The following is a 22,463-nucleotide window of genomic DNA, read 5'->3' as shown; positions in this document are numbered from 1 at the left end:
CAAGAAAGCCTAAACAATTTAATAAGAGCAGTAGAGAGATCTGTGAATGAGCACACTCTATTTTTCTTTCATCCCTAGTCTTATTGTTTTCTCAGTTTCTTTAACTGACCAGAAGATAGATGTAGTATAGATAAAATATTAATTTAGAAGTAATTTCAACTTATTCAGGCTTCTCCCTTCTTACTGTCTCCTCAGAGAGAACTCTCTTTGCTGCCTCGGGTCCTGCGTAAGGCATTGTTGGGCAGATTGGAGTAATGGTTGAGGAGAGAAAATTGAGAGGGTCTCAGTTAAGATTGCTTAATTTACATTGACTAGGACAGAGAGTTGTTTGTGAGGTGGGGGACGACTAAAGCAAGAAAATGAGAGGAAAAGAGGAGAAACAAAAAACACAACAACCTGTGTGGGCTATGTTGGGAGTAAAGTTGTGCGGGGCTTGGGGCAGGAGAGAGATTTAGGGCGATGCCACCAGCTGTGGAGGACATTGAAAGAGAAGGAGAAACAGAGGGAGAAAGAGTTGGTTATTTGTAATCTAACCTGGGTTAAGTGTGTTATGGGTGTTATCTCTCTCTGGAATTTTTCTCAACCGATTGTATTTTTTGATTATTTTCCATTATATTTTAGTTATTGGACTTGAATGTGAGTGCTTGAAGATAGGAAGGCACCATGAGGGAGCCCAGCTTTTTATGGGTTATATGGAACTAGAATCTAATTTTGCTTAATTTTGTATTTGTTTAATGAAGCTCTTAACTTTAAAAGTAGGTGATGATTGAAACCAAAAACTATTTTAAAAAATCATTTATGAGATATAAGGATATTTGGGCACTGGCTGGATATTTGATGATTTTGAGTATTATTATTAACTTTTAGAAGATACGATACTGGCATTGTGGTTATGACAAACAAAGATCCTTTGTTTTAGAGATGCATATGGATGAAATGATATGATGTCTGGGAATTGCTTTAAAATCATCTAGGGTTGGGGGAAGGTGGGTGGGATTGTAGATAAAACAAGGTTAGCTCTTCTACTTGTGGAAGCTAGGTGATTCATAGGGTATATGGGGATTCATTATACGATTCTTCGTACTTTTGTGCATATTTTTAAATTTCCATAATAAAAAGTGAAAAAAGTGGATGAGTTAATAGATATTGTTCTTACTATCTAGAAAAATCTAACTTAAGTTGCTTTTTTATTGGTTATGTGGCTCATATTTGCTATTGTTCTGTGTGTTGCTGGTTCTTGACAGAAAAATATAATCACCACCCTTGATTATGAAAACATAGACTGAGTGCTGATATTTGAGTACAGGTGGGATCTACTTAATTCAATCCAATACTCAAAAGTCTTAATTAGAATCTAATTGCAAGATAATCTTTAGCAACAAGAAAGGTTTCTCTGGGGGAGTATTTAAAAAAAGAATTTAATGAATAAAAACTTGACTTATGTGCTACTTTCTGGGACTCCATCGACTGTAGAAATTGAGGCCCAGCATTTCCGTCTGTAAATTTTGTTAACTCGGTGTGTATTTCCATTTCACTGCCTTTACTTTTTAAAGGGAAGGAAGCAGATCAGCATGGCCTCAAACTAGGTAATGCAGGTTTTACGTTTCAATTTTCTTTCCCCAGAGAATGCAAATGATGTTGCAGAGCACATTTTTAATTTAATAAATGAATCCCCTCTTCTGGATGAAGAAGAAACAAAGACTATTGTTTCTAAAGTATCTGATATTTCACAATGTGATGAGATAAGTATGAACCTAACCCAGACTATATTACAAATAATCGATGCTGCTTTGGGAAAGCAAAACAATTCATTATCTGATCTACATGAAGTAAGCAATGAGTAAGTACTAATACTTTGGTAAAATAAATTTATTTCAAAATATTTAAAACATATATTATTAATTCCTTTGCATACCATCATCACCAATTTTAAAGGTCAGGTAGCTTGGCATTGACAATAGGACAATACAATGGGGTCATCCTACTGAAATTCCAATTGTGAAAGAATGCATTCAAATTTTAACTGAACCTTCATGATAGCAACTTTCCAAATAAATAGTTACCCCAAACCAAACCTCCAATTTTTTTCCAGTCGTGGTGCTCCCCCAATATTCCCCATTTCTATAAAATGCATCCACTCAGTGCTCAAGCAAAAAACTTGAGAGTAACACTAATTACCTCCCTCTACCTCACAGCCAAACAATAACCAAGGCTTATATGAGTCACTGTACATAATTTTTGTTGTTATTGTTTTTAAAGTGAATATAAATATATATTTATGTATAATTTCAACTAATGCAAAATTTTGTGTTTTCTTGAAGTATAGTTATTTACAATATCATGCTGTGCATCATTTTTTAAATCCCTTAAATATTCCTGAAATGTGTCTAATTCTCTCCATTGCCACCCTAGTCCTAGCTCCATTTCTCTCAGCTGATCTTCTACAATAACCTTTTAACTGGTCTCCCAGTCTCTGCTCTTGCCTCTCTATGGTCTATCTTCTACATAATTGCCAAAATGATCTTTTAATGTATATATTAGATCATATCATTCTCTTGCTTTTAAAACCACTCAGTGGCTTTCCATTACATATAGAATAAAATCCAAATTTCTTGAGGCCCTGCAGGATCTGACTTTACATAATATATCAATTTCATTTAATCCTTAAAACAATCTTTTAAGATGAGTACTCACATTAACGCAGACTTTGCAGGTGAGGAAACTGAAAGTCAATGAAGTCATTTGACTTGCCCACACAGAAATTGGAGGAGCTAAGATTTAGACCTCAGCCAGGCTGACTCCAAAGTCTGTGATCTTATTTACTAATTTCTGAGCAACATAAAGATAGTGATTAAAATGCAAAGAAAAATTTCACATTGAGGAAATCTTATAAGGAGGATGAGTTTTACATTAAAAAGCTAGGGATACTATTCTTTTCCTGTCATTTCTTGCAGAATTCTGAGGATAATCGAGCGTGCTGGTCACAAGATGGAGTTTTCTGGAAGGACAGCAAATCTGACGGTGGCCAGGCTGGCTTTGGCTGTCCTGCGGGTGGACCACACATTTGAAGGCATGGCCTTCAGCATTCGCTCCTTTGAAGAAGGCACAGACCCTGAGGTGAGTTCAGCTCCTTTGGTCACTTTTGGCCCTGTGACCCCAAATCATCTCAAATGTCGGTTTATTATTAGTTACCATTTATGGAACACTTATTATATGTTGGGCATTGGGCTACCGTTACATCTGTACAGATAAGGAAACAGAGAAGTTAAGTAATTTGCCCAAAGACACACAGCCTAATGGCTGAGCCAGGAGTCAAAGTTATGTCTGTCTGGATTTACTGTCTGGGCCCTTTCCCCTACTCCACACTATCTCAGCCTTTGGCAGGCCATAGGCCACCAAACCTTGCTTAGAACAGTTTGGGAGAGCAGCATTTTAAAATTTATAGTTAAAAAAATTATAAAATTTACATACAGGGAAATGCACAAATTCTAAGCATACATTCTGTGATTTTTGACAAATGTGTACATCTGTGTGATTCAAAGCCCTATCAAGATATAGAACATCACTATCACCCCTAGAAGTCCCCTCATGCCCATGGCAACCACTGTTCTGATTTTTTCATTTTTACTATAGTTTTGCCTATTCTATAACTTTATATAAATGGAATCATATAATATGTACTCTCTTGTGTAAGGCTTCTTCTATGTACTATAATGGGTTTTTTTTTTGTGAGATTCATTCTTTTGTTTCTGTAGTTTGTTCTTTTTATTGCTGAATAATATTCCATTATATGTCTTATACCACTGATTATCTATTCTCCAGCTGATGGACATTTGGATTGTTTCTCGTTTTTGGCTATTATGTTTAGTTCTGCACTGAAGATTCATGCAAAAGTCTTTGTGTAGACATATATTTTCATATATCTTGAGTAAAATACCTAGGAATGGAATTGCTGGCTCATAAGATGTATGTGTAAACTTGTAAGAAGTGAAGATGTATGTTGAAATTTGTTTTCTAAAGTGAATAATGATGTGGAGTGATTTTTGATTTTTGTACTGACCATTCATATATCTTCTTTGGTGAAGTATCTGTTAAAAAATTTTCAGCCAATTTTAAATTGTGTTGTTTGTTTTTTTATTATTGATTTGTAGGCATTTTTAAAAATAAGTTCTGAACACAAGTCGAATATATGTTTTGAAAATATTTTCTCTGGCTTGCCTATTCATTTGTTCAGTGGTGTCTTTTGAAGAGCGTACGTTTTATTTTGATGAGGTATAATTTATCAGTTTTTTTCTTCTGTGAATAACAGCATATGACTTGCCTATGAAATCTTTGCAGGTCATGAAGATACTTTTTCCTTTAAAAGACCTATGGTTTTAGTTTTTTACTTTTAGGACTATAATCCTACTTAATTGAATTTAATTTTGTGTATAGTGTGAGGCATGGTGTGGTGTATGGTTTCGAGTTAATTTTGTTCCATTATTGAAGACTTTTCTTTCCCTTGGCTTGCTCTGGCAATGTTGACAAAATAGCAAATACTCTTGTAAATGCAGGTCTACTTTGGAACTTTCTATTTGGTTCCATTAAGTTTTTTGTAGATGCTTATGCCATTATCACACTATCTTTACTCCTGTAGTCTTGAAGTCAGGTAGTGTGAGTCCTTCAACTTTGTTCCTTTTCAAGATTGCTTTGGTTATTCTAGGCCTTTTGCACGTCCATGTGAATTTTCAAAATGTCCTTATCAATTTGTATTAAAAAAAACTTGCTGAGATTATAACTGGAATTGAGTTGAAGCTATTGATCAATTTTGGGAGAATAGATTTGGTAGGATTTGGCCTCCTGATCAGTTTGTCAACATCTCTGATCTATAAGAGTAATCCCTCTTTCATTCTTGATAATTTCTTTTTCTCTCTTCTTTTCTTGATCAGTATAGCTAGGGTTTTTCAAGTTTGTTTATCCTTTCCAGTAACCAGCTTTTGGCTTTGCTAATTTTTTTGTTTATTTTCTATTTTGTTGATATCTGCTCTTTATTATTTCCTTCCCTGTATTTTGGGTTTTCTTTGCTCTTCCTTATCTAGGTTCTTAAGGTAGATTCACAGACCATTGATGTTAGATCTTTCTTCTTTTCTAATTTAGTTATCAAAAGCTATAAATATCTCTCTAAGCACTGTGGTAGTCTACAAATTTTGATATATTGTATTTTCATGGTCAATCAGTTCAAAATATTTCCTACTTTCTTCTTTGATCCATGGATTATTCAGGAGTGTATTCTTCAAGTTGCAGATATTTGGGAGATATCTAAAATATATTATTGCTACTGATTTCTTGTTTATTTCATTTTAATCGTAGAATGTACTCAGTATAATTTCAACCCATTTAAATTTATTGAAATTTGTATTATAGCCCAGTGTATGATCTATTTTTGTGTTTCATATGCACTTGAAAAAATATGTGTTCTACAGTTATTGAATATATTGTACTATGAATATCAGTTAGGTCTCAAGGTGGTTGATAATGTTCAGATCATTTATATCTTTATTCATGTTTTTCCTTAATTGTTTCCTAGTTTAGAGGGATGTTAAAATCTCCAGCTTTGATTGTGAAATTGTCTATTTCTCCCTTTAGTTGTGTGAAATTTTGCCTTGTTTATTTTGGGGCTCTGTTATTAAGTGAATACACATTGATGTTGTTTTGTCTTCCTAATAATAATTCTAATCTTAACTTATTTATGAAATAGCCCTCTTTATTTCTGATAATATGCTTTGTCTTTTTTTAACTGATTTTAATATAGTCATTTCAGCTTTCTTATGCTCACTGTATATATATATATATATATAAAATGTTTTTTCATCCACTTACTTTCTATTTGTGATATTCATATTTAAAGTGTACTTCTTATAAATAGCACATAGTTTGTATTTCACTTTTTTGTCCATCCTGAAAGTATTTGCCTTTTAATGGAGTGTGTAGTCCTTTAATATTTAACATCTTTTTTGATACGGTTGGATTTAAGACTACTATTTTTTTTTTCTATCTGTCCCTCTGTTTTTTTTCTCCTTTCCTATTTCCTTTTGGTTTATTTAAATTTTTTTTTATAATTGAATTTTTTTTTACTGTCTCTTTAGTTATATCTATTTGCATTATTTTTTAATGGTTACTCTACAGATTACAATATGCATCCTTATATTTTTGCAGTTTACTTAGAGGTAATATTGTATCACTTCATGTAGAAATGTAAAATGTAGAAACTTTAACCATATTTATCCATCTATACCCTCTGTCTTTTATGTTATAGTTGTCGTATATATTGTAACTAGGCAGATGAGAAACCCCACTAGACAATGCTATAATCATTGCTTTAAAGAGTCCTATGAAATTGAGAGAAAAAAGTAGTCTATTCTGTTTATTTAGATATTTATCATTGTTAATGTTCTTTCTTTCTTCCTAAAACTCAGCATTCCATCTGGTAACATCTCCCTTCACCCTGAAGAAATTGACTTAGTATTTCTCGTAGTATAAAGTCTGATGGTGATGAATTTTGTTAGTTCTCATCTATCTGAAAATGTCTTTATTTTGCCTTTATTCTTTATTCTAGAAAATTCTGGATTGGCAGCATTTCCACCCCCCACCCCGCAGCATTTTAAAGATGTTGCTCCATTCTCTTCTGGCCTCCATGTTCTCTGGTCAGAAATCAGTAATCATTTGAATTTTTGCTCCTCTATGATATGTAATGTGACATTTTTCTCTGGTTGCTTTCAATATTTTCTTTGTTTTTTTTTTTTTTTAAAGCTTGACTATTATGTGCCTGGGCACGTTCTTCTTTTTCTTTATCTTGCTTGAGGTTTGCTGAGCTTCTTGAGTCTGTAAATGTATATCTTTCACCAAATTTGGGGAGATTTCCACCATTATTTCTCTAAATATTGCTTCTTCACCATTCTCTCTCTACTCTACTTTTGCGATTCCAGTTACATGTATGTAAGATTTTTTGATGCTGCCCCACAGCTTCCTGAGATTCTGCTCATGTTTTCAATCATTTTACTATCTAGCCTTCTGATAGTATAATTTCTATTGATTTCTCTTCAAGTTCACCAGCCTCTGTCATCTTCATGTTATGATTGAACCTACTCAGTGCAAGTTTAAAATTTTAATATTGTATTTTCAGTTTTAGAAAGCCCATTTTGCTCTTTTCTTCTTCTGTTTCTCTGCTGTTACTTCCTCTTTTTGCATTAATTGCAAACATATTTCTTTTAAATACCCGAGCGCAGTTATACTAGCTACTTTAAAATCCTTGTCTGCTAACTAATATCTGGGTCATCTCAAGGTTGAGCTTCACTAATTGTCTTTTTCACTTGAAAATGGGTCCTATTCATTTTATCAACATATGGGATAATTTGGGATCCTGTCCTGGATTTTGTGAATGGTATATTGTGGAGACTCTGGATTCTACTATATTTCTCTGAAGATTATTGTTTTTGTTATACCAGACAATTAAGATTCCATCTCTTGGATGGCAGCTCAAATCTCAGTTAACTCCTTTATCCTTAGTTGGAGTCTGTCCTGTACATATGCGGTTCAGAGGTCAAGCAGAAATTATACTCAGGATTTTGGCTCCCCATCGCTAGCTCTTTCCTCTCAAAGATCTCCTCCTGAGCTTCCAGTAGCTGTGGTTACACTGACCTTTGTTTTCTGCTTCTTCATGCCACAAAGACTGCAGGTTTTCTATCAGAATTTTGAGTGTCCTTCACGGTGTTCGTTTCAGCTGCCGTCTGGCTAAAAGTTCTAAGAACAGGTAACTCACCTTGTGATGTCACCTTTTTCCAAGTGTCTACTCTTCTCCAGAATCTGCCTGCTTTTGTTCATTTTCCAGTGTCTTCAGGTCATTGCTATTTTGTGAAGTTGTTATATGCAGGAGGGTTGAGTCCATTAGGAGCTAGTCAGCTGTACTGGAAGCAAATGCTTTCTCACTGCATTTTGTTTATGTGTAGGTTTTTTTTTTTTTTACAGTTAATCATTTTATTTATGTTTTCATATTCTTTTTCATTAAAGGTTATTACAAGATATTGAACATAGTTTCCCATATGTGTAGGGTTTTCTATTATAAATCTTGGTGGAGAAAAATAAGCCAACCAACCCCAATGACATTGTTGGTGCCAAAGTGCTCATATGTTGAAGCTAAATCATAACCCATGGCTTTTGGGCTCACAATTCATTTTTAGAAATATTACAAACTTTCATCTCCCCATGATATAACCAGCTAGATAATAGTCCCTTGAAAGGTAGCATGGATAATGGGGAAAATGTGGGTCCAAATCACATAAATCTTTGTTCAACTATATCTCAGCTGTGTGACCCTAGATAAGTCATTTAACCTTTCTGAGCTTTCATTTCCTGGTATGATACAACATTCTTTTCAGAGTTAATAGAGAGATTAAATGACAGAATGCATGTAAGGATGCTCATATACCCTGTTTTTCCTGGGATAGTCCAGGTTTATGACTGTGGTTCCACTGTAATTATTGGTAACGCCCTCTTCTTCTCTCAAAAATGTGCCAGTACTTATCAAATGCTATTACCAATCTAATCAGCAAGTTCTTCTGATACTGAGCCTCTAATTCCTAATGGGTAATGCCTCACTTCCCTGCCCCACTTTTTTTTTTTAATTGAAGTATTGTTGATTTACAATGTTGTGTTAGTTTTTGGTGTACAGCTTAGTGATTCAGTTATACATATATTTATATGTATTCTTTCTCATTATAGGTTATTACAAGATAATGAATATAGTTCCCTGTGCTATACAGTAGGACCTTGTTGTTTATCTATTTTATATGTAGTTGTTAGTATCTGCTAATCTCAAATTCTCCATTTATCCCTCCCACCCCTTTCCCCCTGGTAACCATAAGTTTGTTTTCTATGTCTGTGAGTCTGTTTCAGTTTTGTATATAGATTCATTTGTGTCATTTTTTAGATTCCACATATAAGTGATGTCATATAATATTTGTCCTTCCCTGCCTGACTTATGTCATTTAGTATGATTCTCTAGATCCATCCACATTGCTGCAAATGGCATTATTTTATTCTTTTTTATGGCTGAGTAGTATTCCATTGTCTAGATATACCACATCTTCTTTATCCAATCATCTGTTGATGGACTTTTAGGTTACTTCCATGTTTTGGCTATTGTAAATAGTGCTGCTATGAACATTGGGGTGCATGTATCTTTTTGAAGTAGAGTTTTCTCTGGATATAGGCCCAGGAGTGGGATTGCTGGATCATATGGTAACTCTATTTTCAGTTTTGTAAGGAAACTCTATACTGTTTTCCATAGTCCTGCCCTACTTTTTAACAAAAGCATTGCTCAATAAACTGTGAGACAAGTGCCTATTTACATTGTATTGGTTCCTTTCTGGTCCCCTCTGCCCCAGAACTATATGGGAGAAGGTGGCCTGCCTTTGAAGACTAGCCTTTATTTCTGAGAATCGTGGCAAATCACGTTATTTGTCAGTCTACTCTTTCTACCTCTATGAATACCCAGGTGGAAGCAGATTGAAGGGAGAGAAATTCAAGGATAGTATGAGAAAGGAAAAGGTGGTATGTGTGTGTGTCTTGGTCTGTGCCCGAGTCACATCTTGGCCTGTGATTTGAGTGCACATGGCGTGCATGTGTGCATGTAAAAGGTGTAGCATAGCTGGTGGAGCTAGTTCCCACCCTTCAGCCCCCCGTGTGGTGCTATGGGGCTGAGGCTGGGGGTAGAGTGGGAGGTGGGGAGGATTTTGAGTTGATGGGTGATGACTCCAGTTTTCATTTTCTGGCTTTTTCTTTTTTGGCAGATTTACCTAGGTGAGGTCCCTCTGGGGAGGGTTTTGGCCTCCATATATTTACCTAAATCACTGAGGGAGAGAATTCCTCTTAGCAACTTACATACCATCTTGTTTAATTTTTTTGGCCAAACTTCACTCTTTAAGGTAAGTTCTTGCCTCTGGTAACTGTCATGAACTGACAAATGGTGACTCACTATAATTACGTACTCTTGCTATTTTCACAATGTTCTGTTTATTTTAGAATATGCTCTCTGATTTATTCCACAAGTCTCCCAGCACAACCCCTGGCCCTCAACATGAATCAACATCTGCTTTAATGATGTTCCACGATTTTTTTCATTTTCACAGCTTCTCAGCTTTAGAAGGGACCTTAAGGATTATCTGGTGACCAAACAGAGGCCTCAAGATTTTTCCAAACCAGAAAAGAACAGCGAGTCCTCCTGATGAAATGCCATTTCGGCTTGTCAGTTTTCCCCTCCCAAATCTTCCCTGGCTCCTCAAAGCCAATATGCCCATCTCTCAGGGCCAATTACTTGAAGCTGAGTGGTGTCCGGGAGGACACTTGCCTACAGATATTTTTGCTCCTTCCCACCACCTCCACAGAACCTTCTCTGAGGGCTCCTGTTGTCACCCATTATTAAAACAGAGAGGCAGTATGATGTGGTGGTTAACAGCATGGACTCGGGCCAGGTGCTGACTTCAATGCTGGCTATGCCATTGTCTACCTGTGTGAACTTGTGAGCAAGTTACTCAACCCCCATGTGCTTTAGTTTTCTTCTGTGTAAAACAGGAAACTGGTAGTACCTCACTGAGATGCTGAAGGATCAAAGGAGTTAATACATAATACTAATTAAAGTGCTTAGAATATTGCTTGGCCCATAATAAGCCCCATATAAATGTTTGTACTGCTTTTATTATTTGCCTCTCTTGGGGCTCTGCCTAACCCAAAGCTCATTTTTTTTCAGCCTGCTCTGTCTCATCTCACTGTCAGGAAGACAGCAGTCAGAGTTTTTGCATGACGTTGTTGATGATGATCCCTATTAATTGTTAGTATTTACACTTAATGTCTCACCTGCTTCTCACAAGAAACCAAGACAAAGAGTGCTGTGGTTTGAATGTTTGTGTCCACCCCAAATTGTTGTGTTGAAATCCCATCCTCCAACGTGGTGGTATGAGCAAGTAGGTCCTTTGGGAGGTGATTAGGTCATGAGGGTGGGGCCCTCATGAATGAGATTTAGTAACCTTATAAAAGAGGTCCTAGAGAGCTCCCTTACCCCTTCCACCATGTGAGGACATAGTAAGAACGTGACACCTATGAACCAGAGAGTAGGATTTCACTAGAACCCAACCATGTAGGCATGGTTGATCTTAGACTTCCAGCTTCCAGAACTGTGAGAAATAAATTTCTGTTGTTTATAAGCCACTTAATCTGGACTTTGTTATAGCAGCCCTAGCAGACTAAGGCAAAGAAGTTAAGTAATTTTGCCCAGAGTCACACAGCTAGGAAGTGACATAGCTAGGAATGAAACCCAGGGCATCTAACTCCAAAGTTCAAGTATTTTAAGTGGTCCATACATGAATGCCCTAGGGTATTTGCATTTTCTAGAGAGGTTATCCAAATAAATGAATTTCTAATGGTTAAATGTTCATAGTTATTGGAGGTGGGGGGGGGCGGCTTGTACTGGACCAGCTTAAACATATCACATACTAACTCAAATACAACACATTATCTCCAGCTATATCTGTAGGGTGTTCCATTCTCCTGGAATTCCGTAGCAGCTCCCCTTTCTATCTCAATTATATTTGTTCCTGTGGGGTTAGCTCAAATCCCATCCAGGAAGTTTGCCTGGAGTTTGTGAGCCCCTGCTCTCCTCCTCACCCCTTGCTTGTATTCTTGTCTTACACCTCTGCCTCATTTCTAGGTTGATTTTCTCAAGGAGGTTGTGGGATGTCATGGCTCAGGCACGTTTTATTTTCATGGCAGCTAGCCCTGTGCTAACATGTTTTCAGTAGCTATATATTTATTAGACCTTTTTAATGGAAAAAATTAGGCTGGACCCAGGACAACCCAGTTCATGAATAAATATTTTAATGAAAATTAAGAATGTGGTTCATAGCACTCAGATCCTTTTGGTAAACTTATAATTTCTTTGTATCATCTCAGATGCCATTGTTTTGGTCTTAGTTTATCTCCTTTCTTCAGAGAGCTGTGCTTGTTGTGTAGAATAAAAGCTAAATTTGTTTTGCATAGATTTCACACCTAATAACTAATTTTTATTCACAAACACCTTCCACTGAAAGACATTAAAGATCTTTGCCAAAATTAGCCTTTAGACGTCATAGTGCCAGATGAAGAAAGATTGGAACTAGCCTACCTCAATTTCAGAAACGGAAGGGTCCCTATAGCTCATTGTGTCCCATCTCCTCATTTTACCAATGAAGATATTGAGACCCGGAGAGGGGACAGGACCTGCTGGAGGTGACACAGTTTATTCGTTTATTCACCCAGTTATTAATCAGTTAGCAAATATTTATTAAATTCTTGTCTTATGTGGTGCTGGATGGGGGGGTTCTCACATGGAAGGGGGTGACCCAAGGCTGGGACCTGGGTCACTGGTGGTTGGGGAGTGAGCACTTACAAGAGATGCCACCGTTTAACTACCTTTCCCCCTGAGTCTCACAGCCTTGCTTCCACACTGCTGCTTCTAACATCTTTTGATTCAAACCCTAACTGTCATTACAACATACTACCTTAAAATCATTGATAAGACACCACTCTTGGAAAACACATACCTCCTCCACCACTCCTCCACTAGCGGGCAGTTCTTGGGGAGAGGGACAAAGCACGAGGCAAGTATGTATGGCACAGGGGCTCTGGAAGCACAAGGGAGGGCACCTGCCCCCAACTGGGAGACTAGGAAAGGCCTACTGTAAGAGAGGCGTCAGCTGAGACCCAAGGTTGAATACCAGCTAGATGAAAAGGGGTGAGGACAAGGAGGGAGGAGTGTTTCAGGCAGGGGGAACTGCTTCTGCAAAGGTTCAGAAGTGACATAGGTACAACATGAGCCTAGAGCCAGAGGGCGGAAGAGTGAGCAGTGGTTTAGTTCCTTTCCCTGCATGGCCGCCATTTTGCAAATCTGGAAACTAAAGCCAGAGAACAAGTTCATTCAGTCCTGGGTCACTGTGTGTGTGTGTCTCCTCCCTTGGCCTTTTCACTACAGACAACTGCATCTCTTAGACTGAGTTGGAAGGGTGGTTGGGTATCATCTGGTCCACCTTCCTTCATGTCATCAACATCCCAGAAAGGGGAAGGGACTTTCAAGCAACAAAAGGGCTTGGGCTAGGACGTGGACTAGGACTTGGGCTTTTGACTGTCAGGCGGGGCCCTTTCTACCGTATCTTGCTGCAGACCCTCCTCCCCTCAGACTGCCCCAGGGGAATCCCTCTGGGAAGGGAGCACTGCACCGTCAGGCTGGCTTTGGATGAACAGAGCTGGTCAGGGATAGGAAGTGGGTAGCTTCCTAGTGGAGCTCCAGGCTGTGGTCACAATCCCTCAGTTGTCAGCAGCTGCAGGGCTCAGAAGTACGAGAGCTTGGCACCTTCTAAAAGTGGCCCAGGGGGCTCCTCAAGGGACATCGTCTGGGTTCACCTCCTCTGGGCATTCTCAGCAAGTCCTCACAGGAGCTGCATCCTCTCCCTCCTGTCTTGCCCCTGCCCCACCTCTCGTCTCTTTGGGCGTGCCCTGGAAACGGCACTCTCCCAGCTGCCTCGCCTCCTCGAGCCTTGGCCCAGGCTGCTTTGGCCCTGTTAATTAGCAAGCTGCGCGCCTCGGTGGCTACATTCTAGTTCATTTCTGTTACACAATGTTTATTAAGGATCCCTGCCCTATCAGTCACTAGCTGTGCAACTTTGTGCAAGCTTTTGAGCCTCCCTGAGCCTCAGCTTATCTGAAAAAAAATGCCTATATTGTTTCAGTGAGGACTGAAGCTAGTTTGTGGGAAACACTTAAAGTAACAGGCTTACTGTGGTTACAAGATAAGATACCTGCCGTGCGCTGAGCCATGTGGGGGACACCAAGACACACATTGCCTGTGCTCTGGCCTCTGAGTTCATGGTGGCCTAGGGAGGAGACTTGTTCCAACCTGGATGTTAATCAGCCTGCTTCCATCTCCAGTGAGGATGGAACAGGAGGAGGCTTATAACTAATCCATGATGGGTTTATGTTCCTTATAAAGAGGGGCTCCCTAAAAGTTAGTGAGGATGGGTGAGGATTAGAACTGAGGTAAGCTGGGAGATGTCAGGGTCTGGAGAGTTATCAAAGTAGGCAATAGCTGCGCTGTGTTGCTAGGGCTGTACTTTGCTGTGGGTGAAAAACCAATGCTTGTTAGATAGATATGTGGATGTGTGGATGTATGGATATATGAAAGAACTGGTCTAGCTTGGTATGATTTAGACCTAATGTAAAGACAGTAGATGAGCTAAATTACCTCTAAAAATTCCTTCCTAGCTTGTGATTTTATTTTCCATATCTCTATCCCTTATGCTGTGTGGTACTTCAAAATTCTAGACTGATAATTAACATGCAAGAAATTAGAAATTTAGGACCTGAATGCCTCTTCCTTATATGTTTCATCTGCAGACCAAAAACGTTGCAAAAGCATTAACCACGTATGTTGTGAGTGCCAGCATTTCAGATACATCCATTCAGAACTTGGCAGACCCAGTGGTTATTACTCTGCAGCATATCGAAGGAAAACGGGTACCATTTCCATTTTTGTCTCAGAATGAAAAAGCCTCAGAACCGCTCCATGATTTTCCTGTTAAAAATAATTGGCTAGTTAACAGATGTGCTTCTAAGACTTAATGAAGATTGTCCCATTCCAGGTAGCAGAGGTGTATTGTAATTGGGGACTTCTAGAAATAATGCCTTAGCCTAAAGGGCTAACAGTGGGTTTCCAGCATTGTAACAGATTGACAGAGGAGTGGCTGCGGGGCAGGTGGATCTTTTGGTTGCCCCATCACTCTAAATGACATTTAATTCCGTTTATTTTTGAGTGATGCAAACAACTTCATTCAAAATAATTGAACATTTTTCTTTGAATTTCCATGAAATTCAAGCATTAAAATATGTATCAATTATCCAAAGGATTAAAACCATAGTCATATGGTATAACATAAGGTATATATTACTAAATGATCAAATTTAGCTGTGGTATAAGAATGAATTAACTATTCCACTCTTTGATGCTAATGTATGTCCAGTGTGAAGTCTTAATAGCTTCCTTCATTCCCAATCTAAAAGACCATATGTTACAGCATATTTTTCACAGGTCTTAATTCTAGAAGGGAAGAAGGAAGAGTGGGAGAGGGAGTTTAAAAAAAAATAGATACTAAATGAAACATGTTAAATGGGTAAGATCTCTTAATTCTGGCTGGGACCACAGCTCTCCAAGCATGCCCCATAACCAATTTCTCATTGCCCTCCAGTTCCTTGGAGCTTGAGAAGCTGGTGAGTCCTCAGCAATGCTCAGTAGGCCTAATGAGAAGGCAGGTCAACCTTGTACCCATAAAGCTTGATCTCAGCTGTGAGCCCCCAGTTCCAAAGTTCCACAAGAAATACCACCCAGCAGACCTGAACTGACCATCTGCAGCCTCCTCCTGGACTTTGCACCAGGAGAACATGGCAAATCCTTATGTCACCAAATATTTTTAAAGGACATGTACCAGATCACCACGCAGTAGTAACATGCTGTTTTCACCCTTGTGACCCCTAAGATACTTGAAGCTAGACTTAAAACCAGCTCACAAATGGTTGGTGTGTATGTGTGTCTACTGTTTGAAAAAAAAACATTGAAAAGAAAACACTTGTGTGTGGCTGTCATTGTATGGTAACTATCACAAGGAAAGGTATTAACCTCTGAGTTTTTTTTTTTTTTCCCTTAGAATTACGATCAAGTTCAGTGTGCCTTTTGGGACTTTGGGAACAACAGTACGTATTTTTCTTAGCAAGCTTTGTCTTTGGCTTTCAATGAGACTTTGCCCCTGACCATTTTCCTATTTGGCAGTTAGATGAGTCGTACTGAAGCTACTGTCTTATCAGACCTTACAGGGAACTCTGAATGACCAAGATACCAATACGAATTTCATATCTAATTAAGGCATGGGAGTGTTTTATTTTTTTTTTTAACTTTCTTTTTAAGAGGAGACTTATTTGGGAGATGAGAAAAATCACACATCAGCTAGCTGAAAGAAAGAAAATTGGAAGACCCAGTGGAGAGCAGCCTTGAGCTGTCTGAAGGAAGTTGAGGGATGAAGATCTGACTCTTTATCTGTGCTTACCCACGAGATGCGACATGGCTACTGTCTCCTTCCCTTTTTCTCTCTTGTCTTCTACACTGACCGTGTGACCTTGGGTAGTCCATTTATTCTCTAGGGGCCTTGGGGAGTCCATTTACTCTTTTTAATCTTTTCATTGAGGGGATAAGCCTTCCTGCTTGGTTAGGTATGTGTCTTTGGGGACAATAAGATTGCTGAATGGGTTCCTCTTAAAATGCCATCTCCATTGGTATCTTTGGGGATATAGGCACAGCTCAGAGAATTCCTGTGCAGAATCAACTGCCCCTGGAATGCCAGGAGTGGCTTTGTGACCAGTCCTTCCACCTGTGGAAGCTCTGCCTGGGACGGTTCCTTTTTCAGTATCTTTGGAATTCTGGGAGAAAAGGGAAATCCCTTTCCCATTCAACTCCCTGCGATGTGGGGATACTACTGCTTTCCTATAACAGAGCTAGCACTGTCCTTTTCTGGTCCCTTCCAAGTGGCCCAGGGTAAGATTCTCAGAAAATGATAAGCTTTGTCCCCCACAGCCTCAATAAGTTGATCTGCATGTTCATTAATGCCAGTTTCTGGGCTCCTCTCAGGTCTCCTTTTGCCCCCACCCCTCCGTCCATAGATCCAGAACTTCTGGAATCTAAGGTGTTATCCCAGATGGACAAACTTTGACCACACTTAGCTGTCTGCTCTAGGATAAGCCCGCTGGCTAGTACTACCCTGGAAATTTTACTCTAAATCTGGTCTAGTACCCAAGATCGACAGGTTATGGAGGTACGCAGGTTGGTTCTAGAACCCTGAATATGAATATGCTCAGGAGTGAGAAACTAGGCAGGTGGCAAGTAGCTCAGAGGCTTTAACTGGCCCTAAGGAGCACCAGACCATGATCTGGCTCAAGTGCAAAGACCATTTGAATTCTGGGTTGAGCTGATTGTTTCAGATGTTTATTCCAGTCCCACCGAGGAGGCTCACGTGTCAGCCTATTTTCAATAGGTCATGTCCTTCAAAAAGTTCTAGATTTACCTGTTTACTCTTCATGCTACTTGAAAAAACAGTCCTTACTTTGACATTCAATCATGATAGCAGGATTGTCGTTCATCATTCGAGTCTGTCCTAATCTGTAGGAATATGGTACAATAACAGGAAAAGTGAGAACAGAAGTTATGCCATTCATGATGTCCCCAAGAAGTCAATTTAGCCTATTAGACTTAACTTGATTTCAATATTCAATTATACCTCTATCTTGCTGTCTTAACAAACAGTACTAATTATAGCACACGTTAAGCATTTCTTAGAAAAGCATAATTGCTTTGAAATTCCTTTCTCTCTCTTGCAGATGAGCAAGGTGGATGGAATTCGTCAGGCTGTAAAGTAAAGGAAACAAACGCAAACTACACGATCTGTCAGTGTGACCACCTCACCCATTTCGGAGTCTTAATGGTGCATTGTCTCTTAATCAGTTCTTGATAGAATTTTGGCAACTTTTTATTAGATTACAGACCAGGAATATATGTATGAACTAAGTTATGGAGAAGTGGCATGCAAGTGGAAAAGAGCCTCCCACCTCGTTCATCCAAAGTAGAGCAGATTGAAACAAGTATTTATTTTTTCTCCTTATAAAATTAATGCCTGCTTCTCAAAATTCAACCATTACAGAAAAGGTCCCTATAATCCTCCTCCCAAGAGATCACCACCTATAACATCCTTCTGTATATTCTTTCAGATTCCTTTCCTATGTGTATATTAATATATGTTTTTGTTTTATAAAAATGGGATCAAATTACTCATGCTGTTTTTACCCCTTGCTTTTCACCTAACAATATATATCGGACACCTTTCAGGTAAACACACATCCATCCACTAAAAATTTTTGAAATATTTTAATAGTATTCCATTGTGTGGATTTAATACAATGAATTTAACCAATCCCCTATTGGTAGGCATTGTAGTTGTTACTATTTTTCTCCATTATGAACAATGTGTAATACATATTTTTATCCATTTATCTTTTAACATTGATGAAAGTATTTCTGTAGGATAAATTGATGAAAGTAGAATTGCTGGGTTAAAGGTCATTAAGATATTTAATTTTAATAGTTACTGTCAAATTGCAGTGTAGGAAAGATGTACTTTTTTAATACTTGCTATACTTAGCCAAATAAGAGTTCTCTGATTGATTTTCACATCCAGGCTTAGAGCCTCAGAGTCATTGTTAACCCTTCCATCTCCTTCATTTCCTATGGTCCCCCATAATATTGGGACTTGATGAGTTTTCCTTCAAAACGGATCTCAAATGTGTTTCCTTCTCTACATGCCCCAAGTACTTTCTTAGTTAATTACTTTATCTTATATATTATTTGAATGTGTTGTGTATGAATTATTTCTCCTGCTAATGGTGAGAGAATTATTTCACCTCCTTGAGGGGTGAGAGTCTGTTTTATATTTCTTTTTTTTTTTTTTTTACCATATCTGTTCAACAAATAAGAGGTGCTCCATTGATACTTATTGAATTGTAAGAATTTTGTTTACCACCCTCCAAACTGGTTAGAACATTACAGCAGGAGCCAAAAGACCAGGGCTCACAGTCCAGCTCTGTCACTAACTGGCTATGTGATCTTGGTCAGGTTGTTTCACTTGCTTGGACCTTAGATTTGTCTTCTGAAATGTGGAAGATTGGAGTGGACCAGGGTTTCTTAACCTTGGCACTATTGTTATTCTGGGCCAAATTATTCTTTGTTGTGCAGGGCTGTACTGTGTGTTGTAGGATGTTTAGCAGCATCCTTGGCCTCTACCGACTAGATGCCAGTAGCAGTCTCCCTAATTGTCACAACCAAACATGTCTCCAGACATTGCCAAACGTCCCTGGAGGAGGGGCAAAATTGTGCCCAGGTGAGAACTACCAGAGTGGACCAGTGCTTCTTAACCTTTTATGGGTCATGAATCGCTACCATTATCTGATGAAAGCTATGAACCTTCTTCCAAGAACAATGCACACATATATTCAAATAATTTTGCATACAATTTCAGGTCTTTTATGGTCCTCAAGTTAAGAAATTACTGGCTTATGTCATCTCTAAGGTCCATTTTGTCTCTTAGTTTTATGAAAATTATTTAAGGTCTAAGGAAAAGGAACATTTTTTTTAATGTTCTGTGCAGTGTTTTGGGACGCTCAGTTCAGATAATGATTCAGTTTGCATCCCAAATTCACATCTATTAGTTTGGTTATATTTTAAGTGTGGAACATGTTAATGACAATAAAACCAAGGACTAAATGTTCTTCCAGTGCTGTTGATGGCTCTCCACGCCCTGTACACAGTAAATTACACAAGGCATGCTCAACAAAACTTATACAGTCTTATCATATATCCATCCACATACTCTGGTTTTATGAGAGCTATAACAGAGGTGCTATACATCCTGGGAACCTCCTGTTTGTGAGCACTGAAGGGTTTTACCACAAACTTGCCCTGGCGAATGTATAAAATACAACACATTACATTCCCTAGGATTTATCCAGGTCTGCAGTGGATGCAGTGAATGAACGGATATTAGTGCTTCTAACATACACTGGATGTGGAATCTCCTCCATCTTCCTGGGAGTTGCAATGGTGACATACATAGCTTTTCAGTAAGTTCATAGACTCTTGCTCTAAGTTTATTTAATTTGATGGATGCTATTATCATTGTAAACTTGTTAATTTCACAAAAAGTTCGTATTCATCACAGTAAGAAGAGGTCAGATTCATTAGATTATGAAGTGGGCAGGTTAAAAAAAACAACAATCAAGGCTCCTCTGGAAAAAATATTGTAACTGGATTTTTAAAAAATCAAGAGGTTGGGGGAGGAAAAGATTTCTCTAACAGGATACAAAACACTAACCATAGAGGAAACAGTTGATAAATTAGACTTCATTAAAATTAAGAATTTTTTTCATCAAAAGATATCATGAAGATAGTGAAAAATCAAACCACAGATTGGGAGAACGTATTCATGAGGCATATATCTGACAAAAGACTTGAATGTAGAATATAAAAAAAAAAAAAATCTCCTACAAAGCAAAAAAGCAAAAACAGACAATACAACTAAAAATGGGCAGAAAAGTTGAACAAGCGCCTCACAAAAGATGTCAATGCCTAGTCCTAACCCCTGCCTAAATGGCTCAAAACCATAATTATACTTCCGTGCATCCACCAGAATGGCTAAAATAAAAATACTGACAATAGCAAGGTTCAACAAAGATGTGGAACAACAAGTGGCACAGACGCTTTGGAAAATTCTTTGGCGATACTTACTAAAGATAAATATCCATCTAGGTGCTGACCCAGAAATTTCACTCTTAGAGAAAACTAAGTGCTTATGTCCACCAAAAGATATATACAAGAATATTCACAGCAGCTTCATTCATGGTGGCCCCAAATCAGAAACAATCCCAATGTACATTAACAGTTAACTGGTTGAATGGCTTGTGGTATATTCATAAAATGGAACGCATCAGAGCAGTAGAAATGAATGAACTACAGTCGACCCTTGAACAGCATGAGCTTGAACTGTGCGGGTCCACTTATATGCAGATCGTTTTCAATAGTAAATACTGTGGGACTACATGATGTGGGGCTGGTTGAATCCGAGGGTGCAGAACCTCAAATAAGGAGGAAGGACGACTATAAGTTTGATGTGGATTTTCAACTGCTCAGAGGGTCAGTGCCTCTAATTCCCACATTGTTCAAGGCTCAACCATACTTCTGTACAATATAGCATAACATCTAAATCTCATAGAGAGTTGAGCAAAGTATGTGAGAAAAAGAAAAGAATTTGCTGTGTGGTTCTTTTTATATGAAGTTCCAAGTACAGGCAAAACTAAATCTAAGGGGATAGAAATTGGAATATTGGTTACCTCTAGTCGGGGTGGGACATGAGTGGGAGAAGGAATGAAGGAGTCTTCTTTTTTTCTTTTTGAAGGAGCCTTCTGAGATGTTGAAAATATTCTACCTCTTGATCTGGGTGGAGGTTCCTCAGGTGTACTCATTTGTAAAGATTCATTGAGTTGTACTCTTAAGATTTGTGTACTTTAATATCTACCTCCATTAAAAATATCTACTCCACATATCCAAAAAATGAAAACTGTAAACTTTAAATCAATAAACATTTCATAAAAATGAAAAAAATAAAAGGGAAAAAATATATTTTTTTCACTTAGAAAATACTGGGTCCATTTCCACAAAGTATAATTGTGATCACTTAATGAAACTTAAGGTCTTATTTCCAAGATGCTAAATGTCTGGATCTTTGGAAATACCCAAGTAACTACCTGAAATGGTTTCCATGGTCATCCTGCTATTTGGCCATATGTAGATCCAGCCTTGAGTCTGCTGAAGGAGTGATAATAGAATTGTCTCCAGAAAACTCCTTCCTTCCTTCTCTCCAAAAGAGAAAAACAAAACAAAACAAGACAGAAAAAAAGAGGCTGCTATCTTCGTGTTAGTGAAGGTCACATTTAGGATACTTCAGCTCTACCTGGAAATAGGGTGGGGGACTTGGAAATTCAGTGCATATACAGTAATATGAGTAACTTAATTTTAACAGGCAGTTCTTTTATTCTTTGACGTATTATGCAGCTAAAACATGGCAATGCTTGATCAAAAACAGAGACCCTACCTAACCTGACTAAACATTGTGCCTTTTCCTTTAGCAAACTGCGAAAAGATCATCCTTCCAAAATCCTGATCAACCTGTGCACAGCACTACTGATGCTAAACCTGGTGTTTCTGCTCAATTCCTGGTCATCGTCATTTCCACAAGCAGGACTTTGTATCACAGCAGCTGTGGCTCTTCACTACTTCCTGCTTGTTTCTTTGACTTGGATGGGCCTGGAGGCGGTGCACATGTATTTAGCTCTAGTCAAAGTCTTCAACATATACTTTCCCAATTACATCCTTAAACTTTGTCTGGCGGGTTGGGGTAAGTATCTCTGCCATCATCCTTGATATCTCTGTTCCCTGCCTCCTGTGTCTGTCTAATTCCAGCTCCATTAGACAAAGTATTCGGGACCAAATTCTGCTATTATCATAGGTAAGGAATTAAGGATTGCCTGACTGGTGTTTGGGTGGGCATTTCTTGTTCTGCCTGTATTGTGCTATAAATTCAACTTTTAACCTCTGTTATGAGGAATTGGTCCACAAATACTTACTGAGCCCCTGCTTGTGTGCTGTGCTACAGTCTGGATCTACAGTAGTCAATCTGTCAGATTTTATGCTTCCCTTTACTGAAGTTACAATCCTAACAAATACTCATGGATATAACAGCCGACACTGAGGTAGC

The 22,463-nt window shown here is 38.3% G+C and overlaps 1 protein-coding gene across 1 annotated transcript in view; it reads left to right on the top strand.

Annotated features, from left to right (window-relative positions):
- ADGRG4 (adhesion G protein-coupled receptor G4) overlaps positions 1–22,463 on the top strand; it is an 82,756-nt gene that overhangs the window by 47,746 nt on the left and 12,547 nt on the right. Inside the window, exons 11-18 of the mRNA XM_064482577.1 lie at positions 1,624–1,840; positions 2,955–3,117; positions 9,828–9,962; positions 14,458–14,577; positions 15,762–15,807; positions 17,482–17,585; positions 19,652–19,773; positions 21,835–22,103. Of these exons, the coding sequence (XP_064338647.1) occupies positions 1,624–1,840; positions 2,955–3,117; positions 9,828–9,962; positions 14,458–14,577; positions 15,762–15,807; positions 17,482–17,585; positions 19,652–19,773; positions 21,835–22,103 (1,176 nt within the window). The remainder of the gene's footprint in view (positions 1–1,623; positions 1,841–2,954; positions 3,118–9,827; positions 9,963–14,457; positions 14,578–15,761; positions 15,808–17,481; positions 17,586–19,651; positions 19,774–21,834; positions 22,104–22,463) is intronic.

The sequence above is a fragment of the Camelus dromedarius genome, chromosome X, assembly GCF_036321535.1.
Source record: "Camelus dromedarius isolate mCamDro1 chromosome X, mCamDro1.pat, whole genome shotgun sequence".
Classification (NCBI taxonomy): Eukaryota; Metazoa; Chordata; class Mammalia; order Artiodactyla; family Camelidae; genus Camelus; species Camelus dromedarius.
The sequence above is the reverse complement of the archived record's forward strand: the minus strand, read 5'-3'. Positions and strand labels throughout refer to the sequence as shown.